Source organism: Odocoileus virginianus, chromosome 17 (genome assembly GCF_023699985.2).
Source record: "Odocoileus virginianus isolate 20LAN1187 ecotype Illinois chromosome 17, Ovbor_1.2, whole genome shotgun sequence".
NCBI lineage: Eukaryota > Metazoa > Chordata > Mammalia > Artiodactyla > Cervidae > Odocoileus > Odocoileus virginianus.
Window position 1 is genome coordinate 9,011,734 of NC_069690.1, and position 15,579 is coordinate 9,027,312.

Genomic DNA, 15,579 nt, shown 5'->3' on the forward strand with positions numbered 1-15,579 from the left:
CCATTTGGGCCACTAAGAAAAAGAATACCAAGCCTGGTAGAGAACTTGCCTTCTTTATTTTAATTTAATGTGTTATTCTAGATTTAAAATACATATGATTAATCTGGGGGAGGGGAATGATCAGAAATTTAACGTTTACATGTTATCACCCTAGCAAGGGCCTACTTGAGTAGACAGCATCATGATATGTGGGCTGAGATGAGGCTGCCCTAGACAAGTCTGTTTTAGAGTTAACTGATGGAAACTTCCACCTTTCAGAATTTTCATTACCTTAGGAATGCTCTGCCAAGACTGCTGAAACACAGCTGTGGGTGCTTTGCCGACGCCCACGTTGCCAATGTCAGGAAGGATGTACTTTTAAACCTCTAATTTATCTAATAATGTCTTTAGTGATTTGTGTAGGTTTGGCATTGTGAGAAAAATGCTTCCTGACTTGGTTTATAGCAAGAATTCAGAGTGCAGTCTTAAAATGTGTATTGTCTTATTATGCAAGTAGAAGATACTAACAAGATAACTCAGGGAAGAGATCCGACTAAAATACTATCCTGTCCATCTAACAAAACTTATCCACCCAAATATTTGAAAATAAATGAAAATTAGATATTTTATGCTAGAATAATCTTATTTGGCTATTGGTTCATGCTTCATACCAAGATGGCAATATACAGTGCTGAAAGAGAGTCAGCTTTCATATTCAGTTCCAATCTGACTTCTTTCCTTTTCTCTAGTGGAAAAATTGGACTGGATTCATGTCAGCCTATAAAGTGGAGAAGGAATTAAAAGCCCTTGTAAATAAACATTTTTAAAGAGGTAGGAAATAGTACTCTTTTGTTTTAAGTATAAAGCTAGCCACAACTACTGAGCTTGTGCGTGGTGACTACTGAAGCCTGCACACCCTAGAGCCCGTGCTCTGCAACAAGAGAAGCCACGGCAGTGAGAAGCGGGCGCACTGCAGCTAGAGAAAGCCTTGTGCAACAACGAAGACCCAATGCAGTGAAATATAAAGCTTCATAACCAGTTGGTAACAATATTATTTCATATATGCTTATGGCATAGGCATGTCTCTTTAAGAAAACACTATATAAAATCTGAAGGATTCTTTCCTTAACTGGTAGATTCGCTGCAAGGATTGATTGCATTTGTCAAAATAAATATACATACAGCTTTTAACAAGACACCTGGTACATAAAGGAGAGTATCCCCATGTTGCTTGCATAAAGAATATATAGAATTTATTTCCACTCTGCTTGGTGTATGTATGGAAAAACATTTGTTTGGATCTGAAGTGTGTTAATTTATACCTTTAAATTGCCTTTGTTTTATCTTTGAAATTCAAAACCTTATTGGAATAGAATTATAGAATTAGAATTTTAAACCTGGAAGAGACTTCACAGTCATTTTATTTCAGTTTCTTCATTTTTCTATTGAGGAACTAAAATCCAGAGGATTTAAGCATCTTTTCTCAGGTTACCCAGCTAGAACTAGAATCAAGGTTTCTGACTCCTCATATTTCTGCTAAAACCTCTCTCCAACAAGTGAAAGTGAAAGTTGCTCAGTTGTGTCTGACTCTTTGCGACCCCATGGACTATACAGTCCTTGGAATTCTCCAGGCCAGAATACTGAGTGAATGGCAATTAAAGGATAAAGTGGCAGAAATTTTAGGTCTTGCTTGTGTGCAACTGTTTATGTCCAGGCTTCAAAGTCAGTAGTCATCCCTAATTATTCTTCGTCTTTTAAAAATATTCCTGCAAGCACTTTAGGTGAAAGGAGTGCTCTGGATTCTTCTGTGACTTGGTCCTGTGATGAAATCTAAGGAAATCCTTGCTCATCTAGAGCGTGAGAAATGAGCGTGCTCAGAACAGACGTCTTGCTTCTCTGCGCTCCGCTGATTAGATAGTGACGTGAGCAGTTCCCGTAACGAGCGTCTTGCTTCGCAGGTGGTCAGCGGTACAGAGTCTGCCTACCAATACAGGAGACACAGGAGACGCGGGTTTGATCCCCTGCAGAAGGAAATGGCATCCCACTTCAGTATCCTTGCCTGAAAATCCCGTGGACAGAGGACGCTGGTGGGCTATAATCCACAGGGTCACAAAGAGTCAGACATGACTGAACTACTGAGCATGCACACATGATGATTATCTTAGTCTATTTGGGCTGCTTTAACAAATGACTGTAGAATGGAAGACTTATAAGCAACAAAAACTTATTTCTTACATTTCTGGAGGATGGGAAATTCAAGATCAAAGCATGGGCAGATTCAGTGTCTAGTGAGGGCATGCTTTCTGGCGTATGGATAACTGTATTTTCCTTGTGTCCTCACCTGGTGGAAGGGGCAAGGGAGCTCTCTGGGATTTCTTTTTCATAAGGGCACTAATCTTATTCACAAGGAATCCATCCTCATTGCTTAATTACCTCCCAAAGGTTCCACCTCCAAATACCATTTCTTTGGGAATTAGAATTTCAGCATATGAATTTAGGGTGGGGAGACAAACTTTTAGTCCATAACAATACTTAACATCGGCCTTATCCTTAAATACTGCTCCCAGGTATTCTGTATAGCTTTTTAAAAGACCAATTTGGGGAAAGGCTGATTAAAATAATATAAACATTGATAAGTACTGAACTGTTGATGCTCAGTAAATACAGTTGTATTTTTATAGTTCAAAATCTTATGCCAAGCATATTTGGGGCCGTGGTTATTTCTGAAGTTAAATTGAGGAGTTAACATTGACCTACTCAGATAAATAGTCTGAGGATAAAGATGATACTAGTCAGTATGAGCAATAGGGAAAACTGTGAATCTATGTTTTATTTTTGTGTGTCTGAAAAAAGTGAAAGTGAGAGAGAATAGCATTGAAGCATGTATACTATCACATGTGAAACAGATCTCCAGTCCAGGTTGGATGCATGAGACAGGATGCTCTGGGCTGGCGCACTGGGATGACCCTGAGGGATGTGATGGGGAGGGAGGTGGGAGGGGGGCTCAGGATGGGGAATACATGTACACCCGTGGCTGGTTCATGTCAATGTGTGGCAAAACCCACTACAATATTGTAAAGTAGTTAGCCTCCAATTAAAATAAATAAATTTTTAAAAAATTATCATCTTTTAAAAAAAAAGTGAAAGTGGGTAGCCTTTCCTTTCTCCAGGGGATCTTCCCAACCCAGGGATCAAACCCAGGTCTCCCACATTGCAGGCAGATTCCTTACCAGCTGAGCCACACAGGGAAGCCCAAGAATACTGGAGTGGGTAGCCTATCCCTTCTCCAGCGGATCTTCTCAACCCAGGAGTGGAACTGGAGTCTCCTGAATTGCAGGCGGATTCTTTACCAACTGAGCTATTTAAAGCAAGACACCATGCTTTGCTTACAGAGTTCAGTTTATGAAACTTAATAGAGCTGGATTTCTGCTTCACAATATATAATGTTGAAAAAGTCAGTATACACCGAAATCCAAATATGCATTCATGTATTAATTGACAGATAACTTCAATGAAGTGAAACTTTTTCCTTCTTTTTCTTTTTTTTGCCAATCCACATGATCTGCAGATCCTAGTTCCCTGACCAAGGGATTGAAACCAGGCCCTCAGCTTTGCCCTTAACAGTGAGAGCAAGAGGTCCCCTGGACCTCTAGGGAATTCCCATGAATTGGAATTAGGTATGTGATTAAGCTTAAAAATTAATCAGACCCCTAATTAATGATATTTCAACATTGTTCAAAAAGTGATTATGCATATATCTTGTATATGATTTAGACATAAAATACAAAGGATTTTATTCTTATCTATGAATATATAAAGTTTGTACTATGATTCTCAGAACAAGAAAGTAGCATTGAAATGTAGGAAAACATACTTCCTTTGTTTGCAGGATGTGAATTGATTGAGATAGAAATGGTAAGCACTTCAGAAATATCTGTTAATATAAGTAGATAGCAAAAGAGAGAACTTCCCTGGTGGTCCAGTGGTTAAGAATCCACTTTGCGATGCAAGGGACGCAGGTTCAATCCCTGGTGGAAAACTCAGAGCCCACATGCTATGGAGCAGCTAAGCCCATGCGCCACAACTGGAATCCATATACCACAGTCACAGATCCCGCAAGCTGCAACCAAGACCCGATACACTCAAATTAATTAATTAATTTTTAAAATAGCAAAAGAGTGTTCTTTGACTGGATCTGAAGGGCCTTAAGATTAATTTGATTTTAAAAGAGCCAGTCCCCCAAAATGACACACACTGCAAAAGTTAAAAATTTTCTAACCATACTCTTCTTCAGCAGTGTTCTCAACATAATAACATTTGAAACCCCAGTTCCCCAGATTGCCTTGATTATTGGCCTTCCTCTATTATTTGCTATATAATACATTTGCCAAACATTAAAATTCTAAAGCCTTCTGTGTTGGGTTCTTTCAAATATTATATGAGGAAATGATGAAATAAGTTGGTTTGCTATGTTATTATCATATTAGTTGCTCTTGGTAGTTCTCTTAAAGATGACAGGCTTTAATGATAAGCTTTTATTTGAGTTGATCAAATTTTCTCTGATGTGACTATGTTTTAAAATATATTTGCAATTCTGATTTTTCAGAAATAATCACCTTCATTTCAGAATCAAAACCATAAGAACTTATTCATGCTAAGTGTTACAGCTTTTTGACATGTCGGAATAGCTGATGTGGGTGAGGCTGTCTAGCTTGATGTTTTATATCTAGGTATTAGTCAGCTAATCTTCTTCCCTCCTTCACTGAAAATATTTTCATTCTGTCTGACAAAAAGTAAAAAATTGCATTAACTGTGTCTAAAAATATATTTCAGGTGACACATAAATGAGACTAATGATTCTTGCCTTATTCTGTGAAGTTTTCACATTCTTACCTTTAGTGAACCAAGATCCAGATAGTTTAATAACTTAAAAAAAAAGATATCCTTTTGGGGTGAAATTATTGCAATCAAGGAAATGATTGCAATCAAGACTTTCAGATTTTTTAAAACATAAATTTTAAAATAACCAAGGGACCAAGTAAGTGTTATAAATATCTAAAAGTCCACTTAGGCAAAATATCTAAATGTGTCCAGTTAATCAAACTAAAGCATGATGAAAGGTAAAGACAAGCAATGCCAACAAAGAGTTTAGATCTGTGAAGAAAGATTTTGACTCATCAAGAAAAATCAGATAAGCATGAAAGGATAATTGGTAATACTGTTTATATAGCATGTGTGTTTCAGGGAAAGTTATCAATTTATTTCATGATTGTTAAAATGCAGTTTAGTTCAGTTCAGTCGCTCAGTTGTGTGCAATTCTTTGCAACCCTGTGAACTGCAGCACGTCTGGCCTCCCTGTCCATCACCAACTCCCGGAGTCCACCCAAACCCATGTCCATTGAGTCAGTGATGCCATCCAACCATCTCATCCATCTGTCATCCCCTTCTCCTGCCCTCAATCTTTCCCAGCATCAGGGTCTTTTCAAATGAGTCAGCTCTTCGCATCAGGTGGCCAAAGTATTGGAGTTTCAGCTTCAGCATCAGTCCTTCCAATGAATATTCAGGACTGATTTCCTTCAGGATGGACTGGTTGGATCGCCTTGCAGTCCAAGGGACTCTCAAGAGTCTTCTCCAGCACCACAGTTCAAAAGCATGTATTCTTCTGCGCTCAGCTTTCTTTATGGTCCAACTCTCACATCCATACATGGCCACTGGAAAAACCATAGCCTTGACTAGACAGACCTTTATTGGCAAAGTAATGTCTCTGCTTTTTAATATGCTGTCTAGATTGGTCATAACTTTCCTTCCAAGGAGTAAGCGTCTTTTAATTTCACTGCTGTAATCACCATCTGCAGTGATTTTGGAGCCCAGAAAAATAAAGTCAGCCACTGTTTCCACTGTTTGCCCATCTATCTGCCGTAAAGTGATGGGACCGGATGCCATGATCTTAGTTTTCTGAATGTTGAGCTTTAAGCCAACTTTTTTACTTTCCTCTTTCACTTTCATCAAGAGGCTCTTTAGTTCTTCTTCACTTTCTGCCATAAGGGTGGTGTCATCTGCACATCTAAGGTTATTGATATTTCTCCCGGCAGTCTTGATTCCAGCTTGTGCTTCCTCCAGCCCAGCGTTTCTCATGATGTACTCTGCATATAAGTTAAATAAGCAGGGTGACAATATACAGCCTTGATGTACTCCCTTTCCTATTTGGAACCAGTCTGTTGTTGCATGTTCAGTTCTAACTGTTGTTTCCTGACCTGCATACAGGTTTCTCAAGAGACTGGTCAGGTGGTCTGGTAAAATGCAGTAACTTTAAATTTTTTTCATCATAATCAGGATTCGGTATATACTTCCCTAATATATATCTGAAATACTTAGCCTTACCTCCTGTACCTTATTCTATTTCCTTTTTAAAAAAAAAAATGTGGCTCACAATTCATAAGTTGATATAATTACCCACTAATGGATCATAATCTACAATTTGAAAAATACTGATGAATGATAAATGAAATTTTCAAAGTTTTCTTGGGGACTTAGGATGTGAACTTTGCCATATTGTCTGTTTCTAAGCCACTCACTTTCTTGGTCCCACCTAAACCTTGTTATAAAAATTGCACCAGCTCCAAAATCATACATTCAAGTATCTTGTTCTCATACTACAGCATTCTTTCCTTTTAGATTATGTGTCCAAGTATTCCCACTACAATTCTTTAATTGCATTTAGACCACATTGATCTTCAACTCATATCTGTTCTTTTTTTCTCAGCCAAGTTAGAGTTCATGGTCTAACATTGTAATCATGTCCTTTAAAATTGCTCAACTTCCAAATCTCTGCTTAATAGTACTCACCTTGCAAAACTTCAAATCTTAATGAACTAGAGTTCTTTCTACCCGCACATGTTATATATGGCACATGAACACAGGTAGAGAAATCACCTATTCTATGATTATAGAAGCAGAAGGACTGATTTAATTTAAAAAGTGTCTCAAACTTCAAACAATCTCTTAGCACTGTTGAATGATATTTCATATTTACTTTCTCTCCATCCCTTCTTCCCCACATGCTTTCTGCTGTCACCACTCAGCTGATGACCTAACCTAATGGTTCTCAGAATGTGGTTTCCAGACCAGCAGCATAAGCATCAGTGGGGAACATGCTGCTGTTGTTCAGTCACCAGTCGTGTCTGACTCTGTGACTCCGTAAACGGCAGCACACCAGGCTTCCCTGTCCATCACCATCTCCCAGAGTTTGCTCAAACCCATTGAGTCGGTGATGCCATCCAACCACCTCATCCTCTGTTCTGCCTTTCTTCTCCTGCCTTCAATCTTTCCCAGCATCAGGATCTTTTCCAATGAGTTGGCTCTTCTCATCGGTGGCCAAGTATTGGAGCTTTAGCATCAGTCCTTCTGGTGAATATTCAGGGTTGATTTCCTTTAGGATTGACTGGTTTGATCTCCTTGCTGTGCTAGGGACTCTCAAAGAGTCTTCTCCAGCACCACAACATGTTAGAAAAGAAAATCCTGAAGCCCTGCTCCAGGCCTACTGAGTCAGAAACTGAGGATTGTGCCCCAAAATCTGTATTTTAACAAGCCATGGAGATGATTCTGATCCATGTAACAGTTTGAGAACTACCGATCTAGCTTCATACTTCATTGGGAAACCATTCTCTAGAATGTAAGCTCCACAGATAGGGAGTTTTGTCTTTTTTGGTCACGTATATCCTGAGCACGAACAGTGCCTTCCACACTGTAAGCCGCAATAAGTTATGGTGGAATCAAACCATTAGATGGGAATTCTGTTATTTTCCTACTAAGAAATCTGGAAACCTACGTGCCTCTGTATCCGTTTTCTGCTTTCCTTTTCCAACTAAGGAAATGTGCCACATCCTGTCAGGTCAGGGTTTCCATATCCGGATTGCACCTCATCCATTCTCGCCTTCTCGAGAACTTTGCTCCTTTGGTCACACCCTCTCTCCCACAGTATCTCAGTCTTTCGTTTTGGATGACTTCATTTAGTATGTGGTCAGATTCCACAGCATTCTAAAGCAGCAGACTTCCTCAGGCCCAGGTCCCCTTTAAGTTACCACACCACTCTGTCCATTGTCACACCTCCTTGCCCCTCCTTTACTAACCCATTCTAATCTGATTTTCACTTCCACTATTCAGTGGTTCTTAACAAAGTCAGTGATTTTTCCAACTGTCTTTACTGAGATGTAACTCACATACCATGAAAGTTACTCATTTAAAGTATACTATTCAGTAGTTTTAGTATATTCAGAATGGTTTAACCATCACTATAACCTAAGATTTTGAATATTAAGACTGTATTTATGTATTAGGATAAATATTTTTTCAGTTGCTCTGAACCAGATTAGAGTGATGGTGAAACCATTCTCAATATACTGAAACCAGTGTTTGGCTGCGTTGAGTCGATCTTAGCTGCGGTGCGCCGGGTCTCCAGTGCCCTCGGGCTCCAAAGTTGCAACGCACAGACTTAACTGCGCTGCAGCATGTGGTATCGTCGTTCCCTGGCCCGGGATTGAATCTTAGTTCTCTGCATTGGAAGGCTACGATTCTTAACCAGGGAAGTCCCTGGAACATTTTTATCACCCCCAAAAGAAGCCCCCTCCCCATTAGCAGTAGTTCCCTTCTCACTTCATTCCTCAGCCCTAGCCTACCACTACTCTACTATTTCCATAGATTCGTCAATTCTGAACTTTTCATATAATGGAATATTACAGTATGTGGCTTTTTGTGACCAGGTTCTGTCATTTCCTGTAATGTTTTCAAGTTTCATCTACGTTGTATTAATACTATGCATATATTAATACTTCATTCTTTTCTGGCTGATGAATATACTACCTATTTTATTTATCCATAATCAGTTGATGAACATTTGGTTGTTTATGCTTTTTGGCTATTATGAATAATACTGTTATGAGCATTCATGTACAAGTTTTTCTGTGGATGTGTATTTTCATTTCTTTTGAGGTTTTTTTTTTGGGGGGGTAATGTTTATTTATTTATTTGGCTGCACTGGTGGGTCTTAGTTGGAGCACATGGGATCTCTGTTCTTTTTTATGGTGTGCAGAATCTTTAGCATGGCATGTGAGATCTAGTTCCCTAACCAGGTATCAAACCCGGGCCCCCTGCACTGGGAGCATGGAATCTCAGCCACTGGACCACCAGGGAAAGCCTTATTTTCATTCCTTTTGGATATATACCTATGAGTGGAATTGCTGGTCCATTTAGTAACTTTATGTTTAACATTTTAAGGACTGCCAAAAGCACCTGCATCATGTTACATTTCTACCAGAAATACATGAGAGTTCCCGATTTTTCCACATAGTTGTCAATCCTTGTTTCATTACCTGCCTTTTTAATGATAGTCATCATGTGGGTTTGAAATGGTATCTCATTGTGGTTATTTTTCTGTGTTTATTAACCTTTAGTGATAGGTTTTATTTTTAAGCTTTTTATTTTGGATTGGGGTATAGCTGATTAATAATGTTGTGGTAGTTTCAGATGAACAGTGAAGGGACTCAGTCATACATATACATGTATCCATTCTCCCCCAAGCCCCCCTCCCATCCAGGCTGGCACATAACATTGAGCAGGTTTTTGTTGGTTCTCCATTTTAATAGAGCGGTGTGTACATGACCTTTTCAAAGTCCCTAACTATCCCTTCCCCTCGGCAACCGTAAGTTTGTTTTCTAAGTCTGTAAGTCTCTTTCTGCTTTATAAGTAAGTTCATTTGTATGTTTTCTTTTCAGATTCCACCTATAAGGGATGTCATATGATATTTCTCCTTCTCTGATTCACTTCACCTCAGTATGGCGCTTTCTAGGTCTATCCATGTTGCTACAAATGGCATTATTTCATTCTTTTTAATGGCTGAGTAATATTCTATTGTACCACATCTTCATCCATTCCTCTGTTGATGGACATTAAGGTTGCTTCTGTATCTTGGCTATGTAAACAGTATTGCAGTGAACCCAGTGTTCACTGTGGTTTTGATTAGCATTTCCCTAACAACTGATGAGGTTGAGCATCTTTTCATGTGTTTATTGTCCATTTGTGTATCTTCTTTGAGGAGAAATACTGTTCAGGTCCTTTGCCTGTTTTAAAATAGCATTGTCTTTTTTATTATTAAGTTAGAAGAGTTCTTTATATATTTTGAATGCCAGCTCCTCTTCAGATACGTGATTCACAAATATTTCTACTGTTGTGTGAGTTGTTTCACTTTCTTGACTTGTGGCATGAGAGTTTTAAATTTTGATACAGTTCAATTTAATTCATTTTTTCCTTTTGTTGCTTGTAATTTTGGTGTCATATTTAGGGAAGCCATTGCCTGATCCAGAGTTATGAAATTTTACTCCTATGCTTTCTTTTTTTTTAAAATAATTTTATTTATTTCCGGTTGCACTGCTGTGCACGGGCTTTCTCTATTGTGGTGAGTGGGGGCCACTCTCCAGTTGTGGTGCCCGGGCCTCCCATTGTTGTGGCTGCTCTTGTTGCTGAGGTCAGGCTCTGAAGTGCGGGCTCAGTAGTTGTGGCACCCAGTTTTCGTTGCTCCAAGGCATGTGGAATCTTCCCCGACCAGGAATTGAACCTGTGTCCCCTGCATTGGCAAGCAGGTTCTTTTCCATTGTGCTACCAGGGAAGTCCCCTATGCTTTCTTTTAAGATTTTAATAGTTTAACTCTTACACTTAGGTCTGTGATCCATTTTGAGTAGATTTTTGTATATGGTGTAAGGAAAGAGGCTAAACTGATTATTTGGTGTGTGAATATCACAATTGTTCCAGCACCATTTGTAGAAAAGACTATTTTTTCCCCATTGAATTATCTTGGCACCCAGTCAGTGATGATCTATTTACATGTTATTAAATTTAGTATCTAATTTTCCCTTATCAGACTTCTCAGTAGAATGCAATTGACCCTGCCTTCACTCAAATATTCTACTCCTTTGGTTTGCCTTTTACTTATCTTGCTATTTCTTTTCAGTGTTTATAGGTTCCTTATCTTCCGCTAAGCTTCTAAATGTTGGGTTTTCAGTTATTATCTCTGTGTAACAAATTAGCACAGAAATTAGTGTCAGGAAACAGTCGTTAATTATACTCATAGTTTCTTTGAGCATTAAGACTGGACAAAGCAGGCTCAGCTTTCTCTGTTCCATAATGTCTGGGGCCTCAGCTGGAAGATTCAGGCTGGTACTGGTATCTTCTGGAGGTCTGTGCTGTTACCGTGTCAAGCAATTGATAATAACAGCTCTTGACTGGAAGCCTCAGCTAACACCCACATAAACCTGTGTCCCAGGGGGAAGGGAAGGAGGAGGAGGGGGAGGAAAAGGAGAAAGTGAAGGAAGAGAGACAGAAGGCCAGGGGAAAGTCATGTAGCCTTTTATGACCAAACCTCAGGAGCCACACAGCATCACTTTTGCCACTTCTTTTTTCATTAAAGGCTCATTCACTTTCATGTATAATGGTAAGATTCTTAAAGAGCTCGTAGCACCAGAAATATTGCTCTGATCTTTTTTAGGAAAACAATTTGCCACAGTCTGTTCTGGCCACACAGTTTGTATCCCTCCCACATGCAAAAAACCTTCACCCCTCCCCTCAGAGTCTCCCAAAATTTCATCCCTTAATGGCATCAGACTCAGGCTTGAGGTTCAGGATCTCAGTGAAGTCAGGTCCAGATGAGACTCCTTGGGTATCATTTCTTGATGACAGCTCCCTGAATATACTTCCATTTGATTTTGACACCTAGGGACTATAGAGGCATATTATCTACCCCCTTCCCTGCCACTACCCAACATACAGGGGGTATATTGAGGAGGTACTTAAATATTTCCAAAGGGGGAAAACAGTGGCACATGGAAGTCACTGGTCCATAGCAGTTCTCTTTTTTTGTTTTCTCTATGTGATCTATTCTATTTCCATAGTTTAATTTTTTTTTTTTTTTTTAGCTACACTGCACAACCTGTGAGATCTTTAGTTCCCCACCCAGGAAAGGAACCTCTGCCCCCTGCAGTGGAAGTGCGGAGTCCTAACTATTGGACCACCAGGGAATTTCCCTTTATTTCTCTACTTTTAAATACCATCCATACATTCATGACTTCCAAATTTCCTTACATCTCTTAGCTCCACACTAAAATATATAATTAACCATTTGACACCTTCACTAGGATATTGCAGAGATTTTTTCCAACTTAACATGGCTAAAATGAATTCTCATTTTCTACTTTACCCTTTTCCTCCACAAATCTGTCTTTTCTTGTTTTCTCCATCTAGGTGAATGTTGCTGCCATTCATGTCTGCATACAATAATAATCAAATTCTATATTTTCTTTCTCTAAAACATAATCACTTTTAAAAAGTCTCATCTGGATTACAGCAGTCTCCTCATTGATCGCTCTCCTTCACTCCTGCTCCCTGCCAGTTCCCTTTGACACAGCAGTCAGCGTATTATTTTATTTACTCTATCTGATTATGATCCTCTCTTGCTTATAATCATCAGTGACTTCCCCCTGCACTTTTGAGTAAAATCCAAATTCCTTACCATCCAAGAAAGAGATCCATATAACTGGCCTGTTCCCGCTCCTCTGACCTCATTCCTCACTGCTCTCCCCGTTACCTGCTGCACTTCATCTTCCTGGACTTCTTCCAGTTCCTCAGACATACCTTGCTCTCAGAAAGGGTCTGAACACATGCTATTTTCTCTGCCTGGAATACTGTCCCCAAATCCCAACCCCATATAACTGAGTCTTTCTTGTCCTTTAAGGTAAGGCATTCCTGACTATTCTAAGTAGGTACTTCTCTTTAATGCCCTCTATCCTATTTGTTTCCCTTATAAAAGTTATCCCAACTTTTGTTTACTTATTCATCATCTGTCTCCCTAACCAGATTGTAAGCCCCAAAAGTCAGGGGCCATGTCTGTGTTAATTCACCACTATATAACCCAGTGGCTTTGCAAAGTGCGTAGCATATGATATCCTCTCAAGAAATGTGCATCGACTGTTGTTTAAAGGTATAATTTTGTTTTGAAACAATATGTTAATAATAAAGTAATTAGTAATAATTTTAAATGGGATGTTTCTAATTCTTGCTGAATAACCATTTATTGTTTTCTTTCAGTAACTGCCCTTCCTTTTTGGCTGCCGCTTTAGCCAGAGCCACATCAGACGAAGTCCTTCAGAGTGATCTTTCTGCACATTATATTCCAAAGGAAACAGATGGCACAGAAGGGACTGTAGGCAAGTACCTTTCTACAGTATTTGTTTTAAAATATTAAAATTTTCTGTTGAATGATCCATAGAAATTATCTACAGAATACTATATCTAATTATGTTTACCCACTGGTTGATATTTTATAGTGGTAGCAAGAGAAAAATTTCAGAAACATGTTTTTTTCAAACCAATCAGTAAAAGTAGAAGGGGAAAATACAGGCATATTTTGAAGCCATGTGCAGTTACCTGGAACAGGAGATTATGATAACAATGTGTTATCATAAATATCTAGGTAAATGAAGAGGAGGGAGAAATGTGAAGACACAACAAAAAAGATGAATAAGTGAAGGGAAGGGGTGGTTTGAGAAAAATCTATTTTAAAGTTTTAATTCATCTTTAAGAGGTCAAGTAAAAAAAAATCAGATATACAAATTCAGGAGATTGGTTGTTACAAAACTTCTCATTAATCATATTAAGTTTTATGTCTGCCGGGCTTCCCTGGTGGCTTCAAAAACCAGAGAAGCCAGCCCAGCGAGAAGCCCGTGCACTGCAACTAGAGAGTAGCCCCTGCTCGCCACAGCTAGAAAAAAGCCGGTGGAGCACGGCGGGCCCAGCAGAGCCAAAGATTAAATAAATAAATAAATAAAATTAGTCACAATTTTTTTACATCTACCAATAAATAAAGAGCTCTTTATGACAATTATGTGGTTTAATTGCATGGGCATCTTTTTCAGTTAAATTATGAGAATGCCTATTAATGAAGGCATGTTTATTAATGTATTAGGCTCATACATATTTAACACATTAAAAAATAACCCTTTTTTGTAAAAACTAGGGAATGAGGAATTGTTGAGGAATTTTAATGTTTCATTCAGTTTGTCCCGTTTTAAGCATTTGCCTTTAAACATGGGACAGAGGGAGCAAAACATATATTAATGAATTAGGGCAGCTAGATTCCAGAGAATGTGAGGCAGATATAAAAATAAACATTCCTGTTCTTCCTTCATCTCTCTAGAGAATTTTTGATAGAAAGCTGGCAAGGAAGGAATTCCTCTTGTTTTTACTGAGAGTAGTTGATTCACTTGGAACCAAATTGTTCCAGAGTCAAGCTGGATGGAATTCCTGCTGAAAAACATTGGTCTTTCCTCTCGTACTGATGCGTGAAGTAGAAGCCCTGTAATGAAAAGATGAGGGAGATTAAATTCTGCTTCACTGCAGCCGGGGTGATGACTGACTCAGCTCCAGCTCAGTACACTGACATTAACGACTGATGAGTAATTTACAGCTGTGAGGGGGTGGACTGCTACTTTGGAGCATTTTCCCTTTTTTGGACCCTTATTTATTTGATTTTATTTTTCCATTTCAAGCAGCAATTATTTATATACTGATGTTCTTACACCACTTCCTGTAGAAGGAGAATACTTAAGATTGAAGTGTTGCCCTATGTGCCTAGCTTGGAAGAATTTTCTGAACCCCTGTAAGGTAGCAAATGTGAAAGGCAGGGATTTTCTTGTGGTGGATATCATTAGTCATCCTGATGTTATATTTTTCCAAGAGGTTACCCAGTAATGTCTCCATGCCACTGCTGTGATTCAGAATGATCTGTTATAGTTCCAAACTATTTGCATGTCCTTAATCTGTTTAACCCAAATCACTGAGTGGAGAATCTCTACAGGGCATATGTGTTTGCCCATACCGCAGAGTGGGGATGAACATACTGAGTAATGCTTGCTGTCGTTGCCTTAAAGGCACGGAAGTCCCCACTGAAATGCCCTGTGACTCTCGTCTTAGGTATTTCCAAAAACAGACTTCAAGAAACTTTACCTTAAAGTTCTTTTTATGTTTATGCCATCCCTAACAGAATGTTTCTTAAACAACCTTGCATTTCTGTTGACAGATACAACTCCTGTCCAGACTGTCTAAAATCAATGCAAAATATCCTAATGTAAAAATTAAAAGTAAGGTGAAAATGATCACTAATACAGGTGATATTAAAAGAATTATGAAAATTTTTATATAAATAAATTTGAAAACCTGGGTATGTTCTAGAAATATACAAATTAATACAACTTTATCTAAGCAGAAAGAGATTGAGAAGATTGGCAAAAAGGACAAAAAGAATAGGTGATTCTATAGGTGAATGTTTTCAAACAATCAAAGACAGTAATTCCATTGCTTTTTAAAATGAATTATCCAGTTATATGGGGAAAGAGGAAAATTTGCATAGCATAACACTGATACTTAAACTTGGCTGAGACAGAACCAAGAAATAAGAGATGAGTCAATAATCAATGTGAAAAATCTTAAGTGAAATATTTGTATACTTAGTATGACAATTTGATGAGTATTTTATTGAGGGCCTACTATAGCTTAGCA

The 15,579-nt window shown here is 38.6% G+C and overlaps 2 protein-coding genes across 3 annotated transcripts in view; one reads left to right on the top strand and one right to left on the bottom strand.

Annotated features, from left to right (window-relative positions):
* Positions 1-15,579, top strand: part of PPM1E (protein phosphatase, Mg2+/Mn2+ dependent 1E) — a 211,512-nt gene that overhangs the window by 170,708 nt on the left and 25,225 nt on the right. The window contains exon 2 of the mRNA XM_070478551.1: positions 13,111-13,229. Within this exon, the coding sequence (XP_070334652.1) occupies positions 13,111-13,229 (119 nt within the window). The remainder of the gene's footprint in view (positions 1-13,110; positions 13,230-15,579) is intronic.
* TRIM37 (tripartite motif containing 37) overlaps positions 14,293-15,579 on the bottom strand; it is a 171,726-nt gene continuing 170,439 nt past the window's right edge. For both annotated transcript variants that reach the window (XM_070478548.1, XM_070478547.1), the window contains exon 25: positions 14,293-14,377. In XM_070478548.1, coding sequence (XP_070334649.1) covers positions 14,308-14,377 — 70 coding nt within the window. In that variant the 3' untranslated portion in view covers positions 14,293-14,307. The remainder of the gene's footprint in view (positions 14,378-15,579) is intronic.